This window comes from Entelurus aequoreus, linkage group LG02 (genome assembly GCF_033978785.1).
Source record: "Entelurus aequoreus isolate RoL-2023_Sb linkage group LG02, RoL_Eaeq_v1.1, whole genome shotgun sequence".
NCBI lineage: Eukaryota > Metazoa > Chordata > Actinopteri > Syngnathiformes > Syngnathidae > Entelurus > Entelurus aequoreus.
Window position 1 is genome coordinate 12,359,333 of NC_084732.1, and position 25,000 is coordinate 12,384,332.

Below are 25,000 nucleotides of genomic sequence, written 5' to 3' on the forward strand. Positions count from 1 at the left end.
ATGTCAACAAGGTGCACAAATGTGACGTTTGACATCGTTGGATGTCAACAAGGTGCACAAATGTGAGGTTTGACATGTTGGATGTCAACAAGGTGCACAAATGTGAGGTTTGACATGTTGGATGTCAACAAGGTGCACAAATGTGAGGTTTGACATGTTGGATGTCAACAAGGTGCACAAATGTGAGGTTTGACATGTTGGATGTCAACAAGGTGCACAAATGTGAGGTTTGACATGTTGGATGTCAACAAGGTGCACAAATGTGAGGTTTGACACGTTGGATGTCAACAAGGTGCACAAATGTGAGGTTTGACATGTTGGATGTGATGTTTGACACGTAGCACCACACGCTACATTCTTCTTCCTGTCGGCGTGAGAGCTGCCATTGTTGGTGTTCCACGCCACGTGACGGCAGCAGCTGCTTCCTGTGCCACATGTCGTCTCCCGCACTAATCCACGGGGCCGTATCACGGATTCTGTGATATCGCCTTCCAAATCCTCCCTATTCAACACGCTCAGGGTGTGTCAGGGCGGCGAACCAACACAGCGTCCGTCCTTTGGGACTAATCCCTGCCTCCATGGCGGCAAATAATGAATGTTTTTGACATGTATTATTATCACTGGAGGACAATGACTAGCTAAACATGCTACATTACACCTCATAGGAGGATACAGGACGCCATGCTAACTGCTAAGCTAGAGCTCTCGAGTGTGGGTGGATCAATACAAATATGGACAGTAACGATACTGAATATGGTATCGATATATAGTCGATACTACAGTGGTTGATATTTTCTACTTTCAGAAAATAATTAAATGTTGTTTTTGTTTAATAACTCAGGAATGTTTTTGACATGTAATATTATCACTGGAGGACAATGACTAGCTAAACATGCTACATTACACCTCATAGGAAGATACAGGACGTCATGCTAACTGCTAAGCTAGAGCTCTCGAGTGTGGGTGGATCAATACAAATATGCACAGTAACGATACCGAATATGTTATCAGTATATAGTCGATACTACAGTGGTTGATATTTTCTACTTATAAAAAATAATTAAATGTTGTTTTTGTTTACAAACTCAGGAATGTTTTTGACATGTATTATTATCACTGGAGGACAATGACTAGCTAAACATGCTACGTTTCACCTCACAGGAGGATACAGGACGCCATGCTAACTGCTAAGCTAGAGCTCTCGAGTGTGGGTGGATCAATACAAATATGGACAGTAACGATACTGAATATGGTATCAGTGTATAGTCGATACTACAGTGGTTGATATTTTCTACTTTCCAAAAATACTTCAATGTTGTTTTTGTTTACAATCTCAGGAATGTTTCTGACACCCCCCGCGACCCCAAAAGGGAAAAGCGGTAGAAAATGGATGGATGGATGGAATGTTTTGACATGTATTATTATCACTGGAGGACAATGACTAGCTAAACATGCTACGTTTCACCTCACAGGAGGATACAGGACGCCATGCTAACTGCTAAGCTAGAGCTCTCGAGTGCGGGCGGATCAATGCAAATATGGACAGTAACGATACCGAATATGGTTTTGGCGAAAGTTCATTCTAGATGATAAATCACGTCTCTCACCTGGATAATTGAAGGTTGTGGACATAATCTGACAAGTCGGTCAACTTTGACATCCAACTTAGACCCGGAGATGGCAAGAAAAGACACGAAAAAACGCTCGTTTGCGGCACTTTTTTTTCTCATGAGGAAATGTTAATACAAACATCCCGCCAGTCTTTATCCCAGTGAGAGCAGACATTGTACAGTAAGTGATTGTTTTATTATGTTTGTATTTCTTGCTCACTGTTTGACTAAAGCTGCGTCTGTTTAGCGCACATCTTCTAAAACTCCTACGTCATCCTCCTTATATTCAGGCTCAAAAATAGACGTTTCTGGATCATCATTTAGTCCCAAAGTAGTCTTTGTTGTCTCCCATCAAGTCTGTCGGGATCATGACACGCTACACGTTCAACCCTCATAAAAGGGTGTGGCTAATTTATGGATTTTTCTTGGCTGGCAGCCACAATGTAAATACAGTAGTTGTCATTTCAACACATGCAGAGACACTTAAACGCTGCAGTTTTCAGGCTTTCCCGCAGCGCTTTGTTGTTAAGGCGGCTGCCTTAACAACAAAGCGCCACCGCCTAAACTAAAGTCTTTAAAAATATATATATAATAATTACTTTTTTTTTCCGGCCAGAAAGACAAGCATTATTGACCTACAGTTAACAACTAAGTTATTTCACTTTGCTTGTTTCTGTGTTGAAGCAGCAAAAAAGGACATGATGTTAAATGATGAGTTTCTGCCTCTGATAGTTGATATAATAATGTAAGTGCATCATTAAGCCTACATGAACTCCATGGTGTTCAGGGATGAATAGTCTCTACTATTGCTATTGTACTATTTTTTTCAGCTATAGTTACATGAATCACAGTGTTTCCCATAAACTGCCAAGATACCTGTGGCGGTGGGGGCGTGGCTATGGGCGTGGTCACCATGACATCATCGAGTAATTTGCATAATTTACTACAATGATTAGATTTTCTCTTAAAAGGCTCAAAAAATGTATACTTACTAATTAATAATAACAGTTTTGTTTTAAACGTCCATCCATCCATTTTACAATGTAATTACAACACTTTATGTACATATTTATATACAGACTTGAACAATAAGTTATTCACTGAAATATATTTATTAATTGTGGTTCTTACAAAAAATATATCTTATAAAATATAAAAGCTAAAATGTCTCTTAAAGCTCTGCCCCTTTAATTAGTGCATACTAAATAATTTAACTTTAGCCTACTACTACAAGCATATTATTTACCAGCAACATAAAGTGAAACAGAGGCAGAGGTGTCCTGCCACAGTCAGTAACAAATAAACAGAAAACAGTAGTGGTCAAATACAAATAAGGCAACAAGAGAAGTATCCTACACTTCTCTTTTGTAAAGTAAATGTGAACAGCCGATATGGGCATCTACATCTACATCTACATCTACTATATGATCATCTACATCTACTATATGATTTGCCTGAGAAGCTGGACAGGACCAAAAAAAAAAAAAAAAAGAATTTTTATTTTTATTTTTTTTTATTTTTTAAATTTTTTTAAATTTTTTTTATTTTATTTGTGGCGGACGTAATTCTTTTGTGGCGGACCACCACAAATAAATGAATGTGTGGTAAAGCCTGAATCATTAGTAATGCAGCAGCCTAGTTTTGAATGTCAGGGTCCCTGCTATCACATGTTGATACAAATATAACATTTACATAATAATAAATCAACTACAGGCTTCCCAAATGCTGTCATAAATGAAGCATGATGAGTTGACTTGAAACTGTTTCATGTTGCACTTTTTATATGTAGAACAAAAGTTTTGTTCATTTGATTTCATCTGAGCAACAACTTTAGGCAGTTTAATGTTGATTAACGTGGGCAGAATTATTATAGTGTTACCAATGTTCAAAGGATAAAGCCATTGTTTACACATTTGCTCAATAAATAACCAAAAATGGTATATTTTGTTGTTTTCTTACTGTACCGAAAATGAACCGGACCGTGACCTCTAAACCGAGGTACGTACCCAACTGAACTTTGTGTGTAGCGTTACACCTCTACTAGTGTCTGTGTCGCTGTTATTAACTTGCATTCTTCTTGGATGGTTTCACTTTCACAATTTGCTCAGTAAAGTGGCTCCATGACAGCTAGTTAATACAAACCTGGCTGGTGACCTAAGAAAGACTAGTACTGGACTACATTTGGCGTGACGCACCTTCACCAGAACACGGTGGCAGCAGAATAGACGGAGACCAGCGTGTGAGTCGGCCATTCTTGGCGGCGGCGTGCGGTCGCCGGGTTCCGCTGGCGGCGCCCCACAAAGACACAAAGCTTCAGACGGGTCGGTCCACGGGAACTTTGCCGGGACTTTCACGAGTCCGGCTGCTTCTCTACCGGCACGCCGGTCGCCATGGTTACCTGACAAAGGCCTCTTTATCTGCGCTCTTCATTACCTCTTGGCTGGCACGTCTTCTTCATGCATTCATGTGACTCCCTGAATGTGTGTGTGTGTGTGTGTGTGTGTGTGTGTGTGTGTGTGTGTGTGTGTGTGTGTGTGTGTGTGTGTGTGTGTGTGTGTGTGCATGTGTGTGTGTGTGTGTTCTTCTCGAGACACCAACAAAGAAAAGTATCTTCCATATGAGGACCGGTGAACAATTTAGTAGCGAAATAACGGTCTCAATACAGAAAAGCATTGCATGTGATAGAGCAGTGGTCCCCAACCTTTTTGTAGCTGCGGACTGGCCAACGCTTGAAAACTTGTCCCATGGACCGGTGGGGGGGGGGGGATTTTTTTTTTTTTTTTTTACATAAATAAATACAATCATGTGTGCGTACGGACTGTATCCCTGCAGACTGTATTGATCTATATTGATATATAATGTATATGTTGTGTTTTTTATGTTGATTTCATTTTTTTAAAAAAAAAAAGTTTTTATTTTATTTATTTTTTTTTACATAAATAAATACAATCATGTGTGCTTACGGACTGTATCCCTGCAGACTGTATTGATCTATATTGATATATAATGTGTATGTTGTGTTTTTTATGTTGATTTCATTAAAAAAAAAAAAAAAAAACATTTTTTTTTTTTTACATTTCTTGTGCGGCCCGGTACCAATCGGTGGTTTGGTTTGGTTGGTTGGGGACCACTGTGATAGAGCACCCCCGGCCACCCTGTAAGGCAGTGGTCCCCAACCACTGGTACCGATTGGTACCGGGCCGCACAAGAAATTTTTATTTTTTATTTTTATTAAATCAACATAAAAAACACAATTTATACATTATATATCAATATAGATCAATACAGTCTGCAGGGATACAGTCCGTAAGCACACATGACTGTATTTCTTTATGAAAATAAAAATAAAAAAATAAAAATTTATAGTCTTCTTATAGTACCGCAATACTATACTAGTAGTAGCGGTATACTATACTAGTACTGCGATACTGTACTAGTACCGCAATACTATACTAGTAGCGGTATACTATACTAGTAGCGGTATACCTTACAACCCTAACACAAAGAAAAGTACAGATTATTGGTACTGTTGAGAACCGGTATCAATTGTCAGGCATTGGTACCGTATCGTGTGGTCCCTGATAGGCTCAGCCTCAGGCATCATTATTATTATTAAACATGTGTATCATTTCATATCCATGCTGCTCTCATCATATTATAGTTTGATGTGGATTATTATTAAACATGTGTATCATTTCATATCCATGCTGCTCTCATCATATTATAGTTTGATGTGGATTATTATTAAACATGTGTATCATTTCATATCCATGCTGCTCTCATCATATTATAGTTTGATGTGGAGCTATAAAAATGAAGGCAGTAATGGTCTTTGACATACATATGGTTTCTCTCTTGTCTGGAACGCATTAGTTTCTGGTGGTCAGCTCTCTGATGTTTGGGAAGGCAGGAGTCACAAAAGTGCTGATAAGGTTTGCTGCGAGGAGAAAGAAGCCAAAGAAAAAGCAGAAAAGTGATGTCATGCGTGAGACTTTAAAGCTGTCGCTGGCGAGGTCAGAGGTCACTTGAAGCATGTGACCCCCGCCCCGCCCTGTAGGATGAAGTGGTGCAGCACACACGCCAGGACAAGGATGGCGTGCGATGATATCTAAAGGGTGACCTCATGGAGGTCAGAAGGAAGACTTCCTGTTGCTCGTGATGAACATCATCAACTGCACATTGTCTCAAACACGTCATCATCACTACCAACAACATATTATTATTTATACATCATATTCACTATGTCTTCAAAAATACATACATTGTCAGCCTTTGGTACTACTACTATTACTAGTACTAGTACTACTACTATTACTAGTACTACTACTAGTATACTGTGTGTTAGCGTCAATGCTAATGAGCTGTTTGTCTCCAATTGTGTACTTTCTAACATTTACACTGTAACTCTGCAATAACATAATATGTCACATACAGTAACATAATACATGTCATATATCACATACAATAACATAATAGATCACATACAATAACATAATACATGTCATATATCACATACAATAACATAATAGATCACATACAATAACATAATACATGTCATATATCACATACAGTAACATAATACATGTCATATATCACATACAATAACATAATAGATCACATACAATAACATAATACATGTCATATATCACATACAGTAACATAATACATGTCATATATCACATACAATAACATAATGCATGTCATATATCACATACAGTAACATAATAGATCACATACAATAACATAATACATGTCATATATCACATACAATAACATAATGCATGTCATATATCACATACAGTAACATAATAGATCACATACAATAACATAATAGATCACATACAATAACATAATACATGTCATATATCACATACAGTAACATAATACATGTCATATATCACATACAATAACATAATAGATCACATACAATAACATAATACATGTCATATATCACATACAATAACATAATAGATCACATACAGTAACATAATACATGTCATATATCACATACAGTAACATAATGCATGTCATATATCACATACAGTAACATAATACATGTCATATATCACATACAATAACATAATGCATGTCATATATCACATACAGTAACATAATAGATCACATACAATAACATAATACATGTCATATATCACATACAATAACATAATAGATCACATACAGTAACATAATACATGTCATATATCACATACAGTAACATAATACATGTCATATATCACATACAGTAACATAATAGATCACATACAATAACATAATACATGTCATATATCACATACAATAACATAATAGATCACATACAATAACATAATACATGTCATATATCACATACAATAACATAATAGATCACATACAATAACATAATACATGTCATATATCACATACAGTAACATAATACATGTCATATATCACATACAATAACATAATAGATCACATACAGTAACATAATACATGTCATATATCACATACAATAACATAATAGATCACATACAGTAACATAATACATGTCATATATCACATACAGTAACATAATGCATGTCATATATCACATACAGTAACATAATAGATCACATACAATAACATAATACATGTCATATATCACATACAATAACATAATAGATCACATACAGTAACATAATACATGTCATATATCACATACAATAACATAATAGATCACATACAATAACATAATACATGTCATATATCACATACAATAACATAATAGATCACATACAATAACATAATACATGTCATATATCACATACAATAACATAATGCATGTCATATATCACATACAGTAACATAATAGATCACATACAATAACATAATACATGTCATATATCACATACAATAACATAATGCATGTCATATATCACATACAGTAACATAATAGATCACATACAATAACATAATACATGTCATATATCACATACAATAACATAATAGATCACATACAATAACATAATACATGTCATATATCACATACAGTAACATAATACATGTCATATATCACATACAATAACATAATAGATCACATACAATAACATAATACATGTCATATATCACATACAATAACATAATAGATCACATACAGTAACATAATACATGTCATATATCACATACAATAACATAATGCATGTCATATATCACATACAGTAACATAATAGATCACATACAATAACATAATACATGTCATATATCACATACAATAACATAATAGATCACATACAGTAACATAATACATGTCATATATCACATACAATAACATAATAGATCACATACAATAACATAATACATGTCATATATCACATACAATAACATAATAGATCACATACAATAACATAATACATGTCATATATCACATACAATAACATAATAGATCACATACAGTAACATAATACATGTCATATATCACATACAGTAACATAATACATGTCATATATCACATACAATAACATAATATATCACATACAGTAACATAATACATGTCATATATCACATACAGTAACATAATAGATCACATACAGTAACATAATGCATGTCATATATCACATACAGTAACATAATATATCACATACAGTAACATAATATATCACATACAGTAACATAATAGATCACATACAGTAACATAATAGATCACATACAATAACATAATACATGTCATATATCACATACAATAACATAATAGATCACATACAGTAACATAATACATGTCATATATGACATACAGTATATATATATGGTATGTTCACGTGGCTAGTTAGTGTAAATCCAAAGGTGTACACTAAATGTTTGCAATCTGCCACCAGGCAACGACCTCTTCCTGGTTGCCATCCATGAGCTGGGCCACGCTTTAGGTCTAGAACATTCCCACAACCCTCTGGCCATCATGGCGCCCTTCTACCAGTGGATGGAGACTCAGGACTTCCACTTACCTGACGACGACCGCAGAGGCATTCAGCAGATCTATGGTTAGTACTTCTACACCTAACTAACCAGTACTAACTAACTGCTACAAACTAACAGGTACAAACAGACTAGTACAAACTAACCGGTACAAACTAAACAGTACAAACTAACCTGTATGGACTAACTAGTGCAAAGTAACTGCTACAAACTACAAGTACAAAATAACCGGTGCAATCTAAACAGTGCAAACTAACTAGCCCAAACTAACTGGTACAAACTAACCTGTACAAACTAACTAGTACACACTAACTGCTACAAACTACAAGTACAAAATAACCGGTACAATCTAAACAGTGCAAACTAACTAGCCCAAACTAACCGGTACAAACTAACCTGTACAAACTAACTAGTACACACTAACTGCTACAAACTACAAGTACAAAATAACCGGTACAATCTAAACAGTGCAAACTAATTAGCCCAAACTAACCGGTACAAACTAACCTGTATGAACTAACTAGTACACACTAACTGCTACAAACTACAAGTACAAATTAACCAGTACAAACTAACTACACCAAACTAACCAGTACAAACTAACTACCTCAAACTAACTACCCTAAATTAACCAGTACGAACTAACTACATCAAACTAACCAATACAAACTAACTAACTACCTCAAACTAATTACCCCAAACAGACCAGTACAAACAAATACAAACTTTAAATGCAATCTAACCAGTTCAAACTAACCAGTACAAACTAACAAGTACAAACTAAATACTACAAAAAAAACAATATCATCTAACCAGTACAAACTAACTGGTTCAAACTAAATAGCAAAGTGCCCAGTACAATCTAACCAGTACAAACTAAATAGCACAGTACCCAGTACAATCTAACCGCTAAAAAGTAAATAGTACAAACTAACTAGTATAAAGTCAACAGCACACAGTAACTAGTACAACGTAATTAGTACAATGTAACTAGCACAAAGTAACTAGTACAAAGTACATAGTACAATGTAACTAGTACAATGTAAATAGTACAAAGTAACTAGTACAATGTAAATAATACAAAGTACATAGTACAATATCACTAGTAAAGATAACTAGCACAAAATACATAGTACAAAGTAACTAGTACATGTGTAGTATAAAAGTAATTAGTATAATATAAATATTGCAAAGTAAATAGTACAAAGTACATAGTGCCAAGTAACTAGTAGTATGTAAATAGTACAAAGTACATAGTATAAAACTAGTATAATGCAAAGTAACTAGTACAAAGTAACCAGTACAAAGTAACTAGTACAAAGTACATAGTGCCAAGTAACTAGTATAAAGTACATTGTGCCAAGTAAGTAGTACAAAGTAACTAGTGCATAATGCAAAGTAACTAGTACAAAGTACATAGTGCCAAGTAACTAGTGCAAAGTAACTAGTACATATTAACTAGTGTAAAGTAACTAGTACAAAGTAATTAGTACATAGTAACTAGTACACAGTAACCAGTTCAAGGTAACTAGTACACATTAATTAGTACATAGTAACTAGTACAAAGTAACCAGTTCAAGGTAACTAGTACAGAGTAACCAGTACAAAGTAACTAGTAGAGCGAGAAGTTGACGGGGGTGTTGATGTGTGCACAGGTACACCAGACAGCAGGCCCACACAGGCCCTGCCCACTGTGACCCCGCGTCACCCAGAGCCCAGACCACCTCCCAGTCCTCCTCGTCAGCCGGAGCGACCAAGGACCACAGACAGACCAGACCACTACGGACCTGACATCTGTGAAGGCAACTTTGACACGGTGGCCATGCTGCGGGGAGAGATGTTTGTCTTCAAGGTGACCAGTGCGCCATTGTGTACTACAATTACTTTTTCAGTGCGGCATTGTGTACTACAATTACTTTTTCAGTGCGGCATTGTGTACTACAATTACTTTTTCAGTGCGGCATTGTGTACTACAATTACTTTTTCAGTGCGGCATTGTGTACTACAATTACTTTTTCAGTGCGGCATTGTGGGTAACATCAAGTGTGTTACATGAGAGTAACACCAAGTGTGTTACATGAGAGTAACACCAAGTGTGTTACATGAGAGTAACACTAATAACATCAAGTGTGTTACATGAGAGTAACACTAATAACATCAAGTGTGTTACATGAGAGTAACACTAATAACATCAAGTGTGTTACATGAGAGTAACACCAAGTGTGTTACATGAGAGTAACACCAAGTGTGTTACATGAGAGTAACACTAATAACATCAAGTGTGTTACATGAGAGTAACACCAAGTGTGTTACATGAGAGTAACACTAATAACATCAAGTGTGTTACATGAGAGTAACACTAATAACATCGAGTGTGTTACATGAGAGTAACACTAATAACATCGAGTGTGTTACATGAGAGTAACACTAATAACATCGAGTGTGTTACATGAGAGTAACACTAATAACATCGAGTGTGTTACATGAGAGTAACACTAATAACATCAAGTGTGTTACATGAGAGTAACGCTAATAACATCGAGTGTGTTACATGAGAGTAACGCTAATAACATCAAGTGTGTTACATGAGAGTAACACTAATAACATCAAGTGTGTTACATGAGAGTAACACTAATAACATGAAGTGTGCTACATGAGAGTAACGCTAATAACATCGAGTGTGTTACATGAGAGTAACACTAATAACATCAAGTGTGTTACATGAGAGTAACGCTAATAACGCTGCTGCAGTCGCTGCTAATAACGCTGCTGTGGTCGCCGCTAATAACGCTGCTGCGGTCGCTGCTAATAACGCTGCTGTGGTCGCTGCTAATAACGCTGCTGTGGTCGCCGCTAATAACGCTGCTGTGGTCGCCGCTAATAACGCTGCTGCAGTCGCTGCTAATAACGCTGCTGTGGTCGCCGCTAATAACGCTGCTGTGGTCGCTGCTAATAACGCTGCTGTGGTCGCCGCTAATAACGCTGCTGTGGTCGCTGCTAATAACGCTGCTGTGGTCGCTGCTAATAACGCTGCTGTGGTCGCCGCTAATAACGCTGCTGTGGTCGCCGCTAATAACGCTGCTGTGGTCGCCGCTAATAACGCTGCTGTGGTCGCCGCTAATAACGCTGCTGTGGTCGCTGCTAATAACGCTGCTGTGGTCGCCGCTAATAACGCTGCTGTGGTCGCCGCTAATAACGCTGCTGTGGTCGCCGCTAATAACGCTGCTGTGGTCGCCGCTAATAACTACCGCTGGGTCCTGCTTAGCAGCTTGGTAGTGCCTCCATATGTGAATTTCCTTCTGATTAGATTGTGTCGTCTTTAACGCTCCTGCCTTCATTTGTGCACGACACCTTTTGTCTTCTTCTTCTTGTTCTTCTTCTTCTGTGCCTGACGTAGAAGACACTTCTTTGTCATACGTTACGTTGAAGACACTTCTTGGTCGTACGTTACGTTGAAGACACTTCTTGGTCGTACGTTACGTAGAAGACACTTCTTTGTCATACGTTACGTTGAAGACACTTCTTGGTCGTACGTTACGTAGAAGACACTTCTTTGTCATACGTTACGTTGAAGACACTTCTTGGTCGTACGTTACGTTGAAGACACTTCTTGGTCGTACGTTATGTTGAAGACACTTCTTGGTCGTACGTTACGTTGAAGACACTTCTTGGTCGTACGTTACGTTGAAGACACTTCTTGGTCGTACGTTACGTTGAAGACACTTCTTGGTTGTACGTTACGTTGAAGACACTTCTTGGTCGTACGTTACGTTGAAGACACTTCTTGGTCGTACGTTACGTTGAAGACACTTCTTGGTTGTACGTTACGTTGAAGACACTTCTTTGTCATACGTTACGTTGAAGACACTTCTTTGTCATACGTTACGTTGAAGACACTTCTTGGTCGTACGTTACGTCGAAGACACTTCTTGGTCGTACGTTACGTTGAAGACACTTCTTGGTCGTACGTTACGTTGAAGACACTTCTTGGTTGTACGTTACGTTGAAGACACTTCTTGGTCGTACGTTACGTTGAAGACACTTTTTGGTCGTACGTTACGTTGAAGACACTTCTTGGTTGTACGTTACGTTGAAGACACTTCTTTGTCATACGTTGAAGACACTTTTTGGTCGTACGTTACGTTGAAGACACTTCTTGGTTGTACGTTACGTTGAAGACACTTCTTTGTCATACGTTACGTTGAAGACACTTCTTGGTCGTACGTTACGTCGAAGACACTTCTTGGTCGTACGTTACGTTGAAGACACTTCTTGGTTGTACGTTACGTTGAAGACACTTCTTGGTCGTACGTTACGTTGAAGACACTTCTTGGTCGTACGTTACGTTGAAGACACTTCTTGGTCGTACGTTACGTTGAAGACACTTCTTGGTCGTACGTTACGTTGAAGACACTTCTTGGTCGTACGTTACGTTGAAGACACTTCTTGGTTGTACGTTACGTTGAAGACACTTCTTGGTCGTACGTTACGTTGAAGACACTTCTTTGTCATACGTTACGTTGAAGACACTTCTTGGTCGTACGTTACGTTGAAGACACTTCTTGGTCGTACGTTACGTTGAAGACACTTCTTGGTCGTACGTTACGTTGAAGACACTTCTTGGTCGTACGTTACGTTGAAGACACTTCTTTGTCATACGTTACGTTGAAGACACTTCTTGGTCGTACGTTACGTTGAAGACACTTCTTGGTCGTACGTTACGTTGAAGACACTTCTTTGTCATACGTTACGTTGAAGACACTTCTTGGTCGTACGTTACGTTGAAGACACTTCTTGGTCGTACGTTACGTTGAAGACACTTCTTTGTCATACGTTACGTTGAAGACACTTCTTGGTCGTACGTTACGTTGAAGACACTTCTTGGTCGTACGTTACGTTGAAGACACTTCTTGGTCGTACGTTACGTTGAAGACACTTCTTTGTCATACGTTACGTTGAAGACACTTCTTGGTCGTACGTTACGTTGAAGACACTTCTTGGTCGTACGTTACGTTGAAGACACTTCTTGGTCGTACGTTACGTTGAAGACACTTCTTGGTCGTACGTTACGTTGAAGATGGCGCCCGCTTGACAGGCGGGGAAGATGGCGCCCGCCCGCACAAATCAATGATCTTGTCAGGCGCGGGTGTCTCGCCAAGGACGAGTGTAGGCGCGCTTGCCAAGAAGACTTGGCGCTGCTTTGTCCCACGGCCTGTGAAGCTGTCACCGTGCATGTTGCTGCCACCTCTGACCTTTCCCCCACTACAGGGCCGCTGGTTCTGGAGGGTGCGCAGGAACCGGGTTCTGGACAACTACCCCATGCCCATCGGGCACTTCTGGAGAGGACTGCCCGGGGACATCGATGCCTCCTACGAGAGACACGACGGCAGGTTCGTCTTCTTCAAAGGTGAGTTAGTCTGTTCCAGGGTCAAACTCTGGCCCGTCACTGACAACACTAAAGTACATTATATTACAGTCCTGTACAGTAAAGTACCATAGGGTACAGTAAAGTACATTATATTACAGTATTGTACAGTAAAGTACCATAGTGTACAGTAAAGTACATTATATTACAGTACGGCACAGTAAAGTACATTATATTACAGTCGTGTACAGTAAAGTACATTATATTACAGTAGTGTACAGTAAAGTACCATAGTGTACAGTAAAGTACATTATATTACAGTAGTGTACAGTAAAGTACCATAGTGTACAATAAAGTACATTATATTACAGTAGTGTACAGTAAAGTAAAATAGTGTACATTAAAGTACATTGTATTACAGTAGTGTACAATAAAGTACAATAGTGTACAGTAAAGTACATTATATTACAGTAGTGTACAGTAAAGTACCATAGTGTACAATAAAGTACATTATATTACAGTAGTGTACAGTAAAGTACAATAGTGTACAGTAAAGTACCATAGTGTACAGTAAAGTACATTATATTACAGTAGTGTACAGTAAAGTACCATAGTGTACAATAAAGTACCTTATATTACAGTAGTGTACAGTAAAGTACAATAGTGTACAGTAAAGTACATTATATTACAGTAGTGTACAGTAAAGTGCCATAGGGTACAGTAAAGTAAATTATATTACAATAGTGTACAGTAAAGTACATTGTAGTGTACATTAAAGTACAATAGTGTACAGTAAAGTATATTACAGTACAGTTAAGTACAATTGTGTACAGTAAAGGACATTATTTTACAGTAGTGCACAGTAAAGTACAACAGTGTACCGTGAAGTACATTATATTACAATAGTGTACATTGTACTACTGTAGCGTACAGTAAAGTACAACAGTGTACCAGAAAGTACAATAGTTTACAGTAAAGCACAAGAGTGCACAGTAAAGTACAGTGGTGAAGTACATTATATTGCAATAGTGTACATTATATTACTGTAGCATACAGTAAAGTACAATAGTGCACAGTAAAGTACAATAGTGTACAATAAAATACATTACAGTACAGTAAAGTACAATAGTACACAGTAAAGTACAATAGTGTATAGTACATTATATTACAGTAGTATACAGTAAAGTACGTTACAGTACATTATGTTACAGTAGTGTACAGTAAAGTACATTATATTACAGTAGTGTACAGTAAGTGTTTGCATTCACTCCCTGTCTTCTTCAGCTCACTTCCTGTCTTCTTCAGCTCACTTCCTGTCTTCTTCAGCTCACTTCCTGTCTTCTTCAGCTCACTTCTTGTTCTCTTCTTCAGCTCACTTCTTGTTCTCTTCTTCAGCTCACTTCCTGTCTTCTTCAGCTCACTTCTTGTTCTCTTCTTCAGCTCACTTCTTGTTCTCTTCTTCAGCTCACTTCCTGTCTTCTTCAGCTCACTTCCTGTCTTCTTCAGCTCACTTCTTGTTCTCTTTTTCAGCTCACTTCCTGTCTTCTTCAGCTCACTTCCTGTCTTCTTCAGCTCACTTCCTGTCTTCTTCAGCTCACTTCTTGTTCTCTTCTTCAGCTCACTTCCTGTCTTCAGCTCACTTCCCGTTTTCTTCTTCAGCTCACTTCCTGTCTTCTTCAGCTCACTTCCTGTTCTCTTCTTCAGCTCACTTCCTGTCTTCTTCAGCTCACTTCCTGTCTTCTTCAGCTCACTTCCCGTTTTCTTCTTCAGCTCACTTCCTGTCTTCTTCAGCTCACTTCCTGTTCTCTTCCTCAGCTTACTTCCCGTTCTCTTCTTCAGCTCACTTCCTGTCTTCTTCAGCTCACTTCCTGTTCGCTTCTTCAGCTCACTTCCTGTCTTCTTCAGCTCACTTCCCGTTCTCTTCTTCAGCTCACTTCCTGTCTTCTTCAGCTCACTTCCTCTTCTCTTCCTCAGCTTACTTCCCGTTCTCTTCTTCAGCTCACTTCCTGTCTTCTTCAGCTCACTTCCTGTTCTCTTCTTCAGCTCACTTCCTGTCTTCTTCAGCTCACTTCCCGTTCTCTTCTTCAGCTCACTTCCTGTCTTCTTCAGCTCACTTCCTGTTCTCTTCTTCAGCTCACTTCCTGTCTTCTTCAGCTCACTTCCCGTTCTCTTCTTCAGCTCACTTCCTGTCTTCTTCAGCTCACTTCCTGTTCTCTTCTTCAGCTCACTTCCTGTTCTCTTCCCCAGCTTACTTATTGTTCTCTTATTCAGCTCACTTCCTGTCTTCTTCAGTTCACTTACTTTCTTCATCAGCTCACTTCCTGTCTTCTTCAACTCACTTCCTGTTCTCTTCTTCAGTTCACTTCCTGTTATTTTCTTTAGCTCACTTCCTGTTCACTTCTTTAGCTCACTTCCTGTTCTCTTCTTCAGCTCACTCCCTGTTCTCTTCTTCAGCTCACTTCCTGTCTTTGTCAACTCACTTCCTGTTCTCTTCTTCAGTTCAATTCCTGTTCTTTTCTTTAGCTCACTTCCTGTTTACTTCTTTAGCTCACTTCCTATTCTCTTCTTCAGCTCACTTCCTGTTCCCTTCTTCAACTCACTTCTTGTTCTCTTCTTTAGCTCGCTTCCTGTTCTCTTTTTTAGCTCACTTCCTGTTCTCTTCTTCAGCTCACTTCCTGTTCTCTTCTTCGGCTCACTTCCTGTTCTCTTCTTCAGCTCACTTCCTGTCTTTTTCAGCTCACTTCCTGTCTTCTTCAGCTCACTTCCTGTTCTCTTCTTCAGCTCACTTCCTGTTCTCTTTTTCAGCTCACTTCCTGTTCTTTTCTTTAGCTTACTTCCTGTTTTCTTCATCAGCTCACTTCCTGTTTTCTTCTTCAGCTCACTTCCTGTTCTTTTCTTTAGCTCACTTCCTGTTCTCTTCTTCAGCTCACAGGTTCTGGGTCTTCCGGGAAGCCAACCTGGAACCAGGTTACCCTCTGGAGCTAATCGATTACGGACGCGACATTCCTTACGACCGCATAGACGCCGCCATCTGGTGGGAACCCTCGGGATACACCTACTTATTCCAAGGAGACAGGTAATACTACTAATACTTATTCCAAGGAGACAGGTAATACTACTACTAATACTTATTCCAAGGAGACAGGTAATACTACTACTAATACTTATTCCAAGGAGACAGGTAATACTACTACTAATACTTATTCCAAGGAGACAGGTAATACTTGATGAAAAAACTAGCAACTTGTTCAGTTTGGTAAATTTGTTTGTTGGTAGTTTCCAGAATAAAGTTTCAGTAAAACAAAGTACACAAATGAAAGTACAATAATACACACATGAAGTACACGTACATGTAGGAATCATGTTAAATACAGTTTGATATATGAAGTGACAGGTGAAGGTTGGTTCTTATGCCATTAGCTTAATGCTAACACACAGTGGACTATCCCATTGACAGGCTAATAAAAATTAGCATCTTTTTTTAAAACTTGTCCAAACGTTAAACAAATATTTTAACTCAAATATATTTAATTGTAATAAAACCACACATGCATTTTTTCTTACATTCATTTATTCACAAAACTCTTTTTGCTTCAAAGACATTCAAAGTAGAAAGTATGAACGTGTGTTGGTAAAAACATGAATATTGATCGTGTGTTGGTAAAAACATGAATATTGATCGTGTGTTGGTAAAAACATGAATATTGATCGTGTGTTGGTAAAAACATGAATATTGATCGTGTGTTGGTAAAAACATGAATATTGATCGTGTGTTGGTAAAAACATGAATATTGATCGTGTGTTGGTAAAAACATGAATATTGATCGTGTGTTGGTAAAAACATGAATATTGATCGTGTGTTGGTAAAAACATGAATATTGATCGTGTGTTGGTAAAAACATGAATATTGATCGTGTGTTGGTAAAAACATGAATATTGATCGTGTGTTGGTAAAAACATGAATATTGATCGTGTGTTGGTAAAAACATGAATATTGATCGTGTGTTGGTAAAAACATGAATATTGATCGTGTGTTGGTAAAAACATGAATATTGATCGTGTGTTGGTAAAAACATGAATATTGATCGTGTGTTGGTAAAAACATGAATATTGATCGTGTGTTGGTAAAAACACGAATATTGATCGTGTGTTGGTAAAAACACGAATATTGATCGTGTGTTGGTAAAAACACGAATATTGATCGTGTGTTGGTAAAAACACGAATATTGATCGTGTGTTGGTAAAAACACGAATATTGATCGTGTGTTGGTAAAAACACGAATATTGATCGTGTGTTGGTAAAAACACGAATATTGATCATGTGTTGGTAAAAACACGAATATTGATCGTGTGTTGGTAAAAACATGAATATTGATCGTGTGTTGGTAAAAACATGAATATTGATCGTGTGTTGGTAAAAACATGAATATTGATCGTGTGTTGGTAAAAACATGAATATTGATCGTGTGTTGGTAAAAACATGAATATTGATCGTGTGTTGGTAAAAACATGAATATTGATCGTGTGTCGGTAAAAACATGAATATTGATCGTGTGTTGGTAAAAACATGAATATTGATCGTTTGTTGGTAAAAACATGAATATTGATCGTGTGTTGTTACAAACATGAATATTGATCGTGTGTTGGTAAAAACATGAATATTGGTCGTGTGTTGGTAAAAACATGAATATTGGTCGTGTGTTGGTAAAAACATGAATGTTGGTCGTGTGTTGGTACAAACATGAATATTGATCGTGTGTTGGTAAAAACATGAATATTGGTCGTGTGTTGGTAAAAACATGAATATTGGTCGTGTGTTGGTAAAAACATGAATATTGATCGTGTGTTGGTAAAAACATGAATATTGATCGTGTGTTGGTAAAAACATGAATATTGATCGTGTGTTGGGAAAAACATGAATATTGATTGTGTATTGGTAAAAACATGAATATTGATTGTTTGTTGGTAAAAACATGAATATTGATTGTGTGTTGGTAAAAACATGAATATTGATCGTGTGTTGGTAAAAACATGAATATTGATCGTGTGTTGGTAAAAACATGAATATTGATTGTGTATTGGTAAAAACATGAATATTGATTGTTTGTTGGGAAAAACATGAATATTGATTGTTTGTTGGGAAAAACATGAATATTGATTGTGTGTTGGTAAAAACATGAATATTGATTGTGTGTTGGTAAAAACATGAATATTGATTGTGTGTTGGTAAAAACATGAATATTGATTGTGTAATGGTAAAATATTGACGCTGTTGCCGTTCTTTGTCGTGTATTTGTGGCCGCGCTGCGTGGAAGTGGTCACCTGACTTCCTGTTTGCAGGTACTGGCGCTTTGATGAGCAGTCGCGCTCGGCCGACAGAGGCTACCCCAAAGCCATTAGCGTGTGGGGCTCGGCTGTACCCGCCTCTCCCAAGGGCGCCTTCCTCAGCGACGATGGCGGTGAGCTAACATTACATTCAAACATCATGCTAGGTTAGCAACATTAGCCTAGCCGTGTGATCTACATGCTAACATTACATTCAAACATCATGCTAGGTTAGCAACATTAGCCTAGCCGTGTGATCTACATGCTAACATTACATTCAAACATCATGCTAGGTTAGCAACATTAGCCTAGCCGTGTGATCTACATGCTAACATTACATTTGAACATCCAGCTAGGTTAGCAACATTAGCCTAGCCGTGTGATCTACATGCTAACATTACATTCGAACATCATGCTAGGTTAGCAACATTAGCTTAGCCGTGTGATCTACATGCTAACATTACATTTGAACATCATGCTAGGTTAGCAACATTAGCCTAGCCGTGTGATCTACATGCTAACATTACATTTGAACATCATGCTAGGTTAGCAACATTAGCCTAGCCGTGCTAACAGTGCATGTGATGCTAACTAGCGAGCATGTGTTGTGTGCCGCAGCCTACACCTTCTTCTACAAGGGTTCCAAGTACTGGAAGTTTGACAACCACCGCATGAAGAGCGAGCCGGGCTACCCCAAGTCCATCCTGCGGGACTTCATGGGCTGCAGCGTGGACCTGGACCCAGACACCGACACCGACTCCGACACCGCCGACAAGAACCCCGACGTCAACCGGCCGCCCTTCAACCCGGACGCCGGGCGCGACGACGACAAAGACGGGACGGACGGCGGCGTGGACTCGGATGGCGACAAAGACCAGGATGAGTCGGAGACTGTAGAGGAGGACACTAACGAGGTGGACGTGGTGCTGAAGGTGGACGACAGCCAGGAGAGGACCATGAACATCCTGATGGTGTCCATCCCGCTGGTCTTGGTGCTGTGCATCCTGGGCCTGGTCTACGCCATCATCAACACGCTGCAGAGCAAGGGGGCGCCCCGGCTGCTGGTGCACTGCAAGCGCTCGCTGCAGGACTGGGTCTAGGACTGGGTCCAGGACTGGGTCTAGGACTGGATCCAGGATTGGGTCTAGGACTGGGTCCAAGACTGGGTCTAGGACTGGGTCTAAGACTGGGTCTAGGACTGGATCCAGGATTAGGGCTAGGACTGAGTCCAAGACTAGATCTAGGATTGGGATTAAGACTGGGTCCAAGACTGGGCCTAGGACTGGGTCTAAGACTGGGTGTAGGACTGGTTCCAAGACTGGGTCCAAGACTGGGCCTAGGACTGGGTCTTGGACTAGGTCTTGGACTGGCTCTAGTACTGGATCCAAGATTGGGTCTAGGACTGGGTCCAAGACTGGGTCTAGGACTGGATCCAGGACTGGGCCTAGGACTCGGTCCAGGACTGGGTCTAGGACTGGTTCCAGGACTGGGTCCAAGACTGGGTCCAGGACTGGGTCCAGGACTGGATCCAGGACTGGGTCCAGGACTGGGTCTAGGACTGGGTCCAGGACTTGGTCTAGGACTGAATCCAGGATTAAGGCTAGGACTGGGTCCAGGATTGGGCCTATGACTGGGTCCATGTCTGGGTCTAGGACTGGGTCCAGGATTGGGTCTAGGACTGGGTCCAAGACTGGGTCCAGGACTGGGTACTAGGGCTGGATCCAGGATTGGGGATAGGACTGGATCCAAGACTGGATCTAGGATTGGGATTAGGACTGGGTCTAATACTGGGCCTAAAACTGGGCCTAGGACTGGGTCTAAGACTGGGTCCAAGACTGGGTCTAGGACTCGGTCCAAGACTGGGTCTTAGACTAGGTCTTGGACTGGGTCCAAAGCTGGGTCCAAAACTGGACCAAGGACTAGGTCTAAGACTGGCTCTTCGACTGGGTCTAGGACTAGAACTAAGACTGGGTCTAGAACTGGGTCTGACCCCATCTGGAAGACCCCCAAAGACCCCCCCTCCCCCACTGGAGTTATTTAAACCCACTTTGCACATTCTCTTCTCCACTTTGTTGATTCATAAACAGGAAGTCGGTGCTCCTCCTTCCTGCTCAGCTGACGTCGTCATGGAAACAGTCATGTGACCGACTCACCTTCTTGCAAGAACAAGAAGTTGTTGCAATAAAACTTCAGCTGGTCTTCTTTCTTCCAAACTTACAACCATGGATCTGAGGAGGAAGTGCCACGTAGCAGTTCATGTAGCGGTTCACGTAGCGGTTCACGTAGCGGTTCACGTAGCGGCTCACATAGTGGTTCATGTAGCGGTTCACGTAGCGGTTCACGTAGCGGTTCACGTAGTGGTTCATGTAGCGGTTCACGTAGTGGTTCATGTAGCGGCTCACGTAGCGGCTCACATAGCGGTTCATGTAGCGGTTCACGTAGCGGTTCACGTAGTGGTTCATGTAGCGGTTCATGTAGCGGCTCACGTAGCGGCTCACGTAGCGGCTCACATAGCGGTTCATGTAGCGGTTCATGTAGCGGTTCACGTAGCGATTCACGTAGTGGTTCACGTAGTGGTTCACGTAGCGGCTCATGTAGCGGTTCATGTAGCGGTTCATGTAGTGGTTCATGTAGCGGTCCACGTAGCGGTCCACGTAGCGGTCCACGCCGGCTGGTCAAGAAGACTCATGGGAACTCGGGTCATGAAAAGCCAGCAGGCGCACATTTGCTGACCCGCACTTACCCTAAACCACTTTGCATCCTCGCTCTTATTTTGGCGGTCAGACGTGTTTGTGTTAAAGACGTTGTCTGTTCCAGGGTCCAACATGTCCTCACTTGGTACCAAGAGTCCACAAGTCTGCTAACAAAAACCAAAGACAAGTTGAATGGTGTCAGTGTGAGCGCCCCCTGAAGGACCTCAGTGGTACTACAAGACTCTTCTTCTTTCACATGTGACCCACATGGTGCTGGTGCTGGTGCTGGTGCTGGTCCTGGTGCTGGTCCTGGTACTGGTGCTGGTGCTGGTGCTGGTGCTGGTCCTGGTGCTGGTCCTGGTACTGGTGCTGGTGCTGGTGCTGGTGCTGGTCCAGCACATGACTGCACAGGAAACCTGAGCTTTCATTTTGTGTCGCCCCTCCCCCTTTTCAAAGGGGGAGGGGCGACACAGGAGGGAGGGAGGTGGTGAGGAAAGTGTCATGTGACTGCCTTTCACCTCAAACATCACCCAATTTAATCAGCACTAAAAGCCCCCCATGACCCCATGACCTCATGACCTCATGACCCCATGACCTCATCTCCTCCTCCTGCACGTCAGACATGAGCAGTGGATGTCAGATCAGAGTGTGTGCAGCAGATCATATCATCTTCATCACATGCACGACAATCTGGTTATTAATTACAATAATATCATTATTAATGACAATAGTGACATTAATGACATTATTGTTATTAATGATAGTAATTACAATAATATCATTATTGTTATTAATGACATTAGTGACATTAATAACATTATTGTTATTAATGATAGTAATTACAATAATATCATTATTAATGACAATAGTGACATTAATGACAATAATGTCATTGTTATTAATAATAATGACTTGATTGTTATGAGTAAGAATAACAAATATGATATTGTTGACATGAATAACAATAAAAGCCCATCACTTCTTGTTGAAGGCAGCGAGGATTACAGGTCAAAGGTCACGTGTGAGGGAGGTGTCCTCACTGATGAACCAACAAAGAAGAGAAACCACCTCAACATTGTTGCTTCTTCCTTCCTCTTGTTTTGTCCCACTACTTCCTCTTGTTTTGTCCCACTACTTCCTCTTGTTTTGTCCCACTACTTCCTCTTGTTTTGTCCCACTACTTCCTTTTGTTTTGTCCCACTACTTCCTCTTGTTTTGTCACACTACTTCCTCTTGTTTTGTCCCACTACTTCCTTTTGTTTTGTTCCACTACTTCCTCTTGTTTTGTCCCACTACTTCCTCTTGTTTTGTCCCACTACTTCCTTTTGTTTTGTTCCACTACTTCCTCTTGTTTTGTCCCACTACTTCCTCTTGTTTTGTCACACTACTTCCTCTTGTTTTGTCCCACTACTTCCTCTTGTTTTGTCCCACTACTTCCTTTTGTTTTGTCCCACTACTTCCTCTTGTTTTGTCACACTACTTCCTCTTGTTTTGTCCCACTACTTCCTTTTGTTTTGTTCCACTACTTCCTCTTGTTTTGTCCCACTACTTCCTCTTGTTTTGTCCCACTACTTCCTTTTGTTTTGTTCCACTACTTCCTCTTGTTTTGTCCCACTACTTCCTCTTGTTTTGTCCCACTACTTCCTTTTGTTTTGTTCCACTACTTCCTCTTGTTTTGTCCCACTACTTCATTTTGTTTTGTTCCACTACTTTCTTTTGTTTTGTTCCATTACTTCCTTTTGTTTTGTCCCACTACTTCCTTTTGTTGCACTACTTCCTTTTGTTTTTGTCACACTACTTTATTTTATTTTGTTCCACTCCACTACTTCCTTTTGTTTTGTTCCACTACTTCCTTTTGTTTTGTCCCACTACTTCCTTTTGTTGCACTACTTCCTTTTGTTTTTGTCACACTACTTTATTTTCTTTTGTTCCACTCCACTACTTCCTTTTGTTTTGTCACACTACTTTATTTTCTTTTGTTCCACTCCACTACTTCCTTTTGTTTTGTTCCACTACTTTATTTTGTTTTGTCCCACCACTTCCTTTTGTTTTGTCATACTATGTTCTTTTGTTTTGTCCCACTACTTCGTCGTGTTCCTCTACTTCCTCTTGTCCCACTACTTCCTTTTGTTTTGTCCCACTACTTCCTCGTGTTCCTCTACTTCCTCTTGTCCCACTACTTCCTTTTGTTTTGTCCCACTACTTCCTCGTGTTCCTCTACTTCCTCTTGTCCCACTACTTCCTTTTGGTTTGCCCCACTACTTCCTGGTGTTCCACTACACCACTTCCTGTTGTCCCCCCTGCTTGCCACAGGAAGTGGTGTCAGGATCAGGAAGTGATCATCTGTCCGTGAATTTGTTAGTCTTTGATGTTTTTGATGATTTTGTGTTGCTAACATTCCAATTGTTGTTTTTTTTTGCTTAGTGATTAGATTAGAAGTGTGTAGTGTGTGTAGTAGTTGTGTTGACGAGCCATGCTGGACATGTACACAATAAAAACCTTACAAGTTGTGTGGCCTCACCGTCTCTGCACAACACCACTTCCTGGGCTGAGGTCACTTCCTGTCTCACACGGGCCCTCACTTCCTGTCTCACACGGGACACGAGGAGGCAAAGGTCACATGACAGGAAGCACAATCAGCACTTTCAGCCTGCGAGACACAAAGCAGGCGACACTTTTATCTCCAAAATAAGAGCCAGCACTCCTGTCATATAGACTAGAGGATCTTTGACTGGACTATTAGAGGATCTTTGACTGGACTATTGGACTCCTGTCCTATAGAGGATCTTTGACTGGACTATTGGACTCATGTCATATAGAGGATCTTTGACTGGACTATTGGACTCCTGTCATATAGAGGATCTTTGACTGGACTATTGGACTCCTGTCCTATAGAGGATCTTTGACTGGACTATTGGACTCCTGTCCTATAGAGGATATTTGACTGGACTATTGGACTCCTGTCATATAGAGGATCTTTGACTGGACTATTGGACTCCTGTCATATAGAGGATCTTTGACTGGACTATTGGACTCCTGTCATATAGAGGATCTTTGACTGGACTATTGGACTCCTGTCATATAGA

General features: G+C 39.9%; 1 protein-coding gene across 1 annotated transcript in view; it reads left to right on the plus strand.

Annotated features, from left to right (window-relative positions):
* Positions 1-24,424, plus strand: part of mmp15b (matrix metallopeptidase 15b) — a 52,522-nt gene extending 28,098 nt beyond the window's left edge. Inside the window, exons 5-10 of the mRNA XM_062021658.1 lie at positions 8,435-8,596; positions 10,187-10,383; positions 13,800-13,938; positions 16,822-16,972; positions 19,237-19,355; positions 19,840-24,424. Of these exons, the coding sequence (XP_061877642.1) occupies positions 8,435-8,596; positions 10,187-10,383; positions 13,800-13,938; positions 16,822-16,972; positions 19,237-19,355; positions 19,840-20,321 (1,250 nt within the window). The 3' untranslated portion in view covers positions 20,322-24,424. The remainder of the gene's footprint in view (positions 1-8,434; positions 8,597-10,186; positions 10,384-13,799; positions 13,939-16,821; positions 16,973-19,236; positions 19,356-19,839) is intronic.
* The last annotated feature ends 576 nt before the right edge of the window (positions 24,425-25,000 follow it).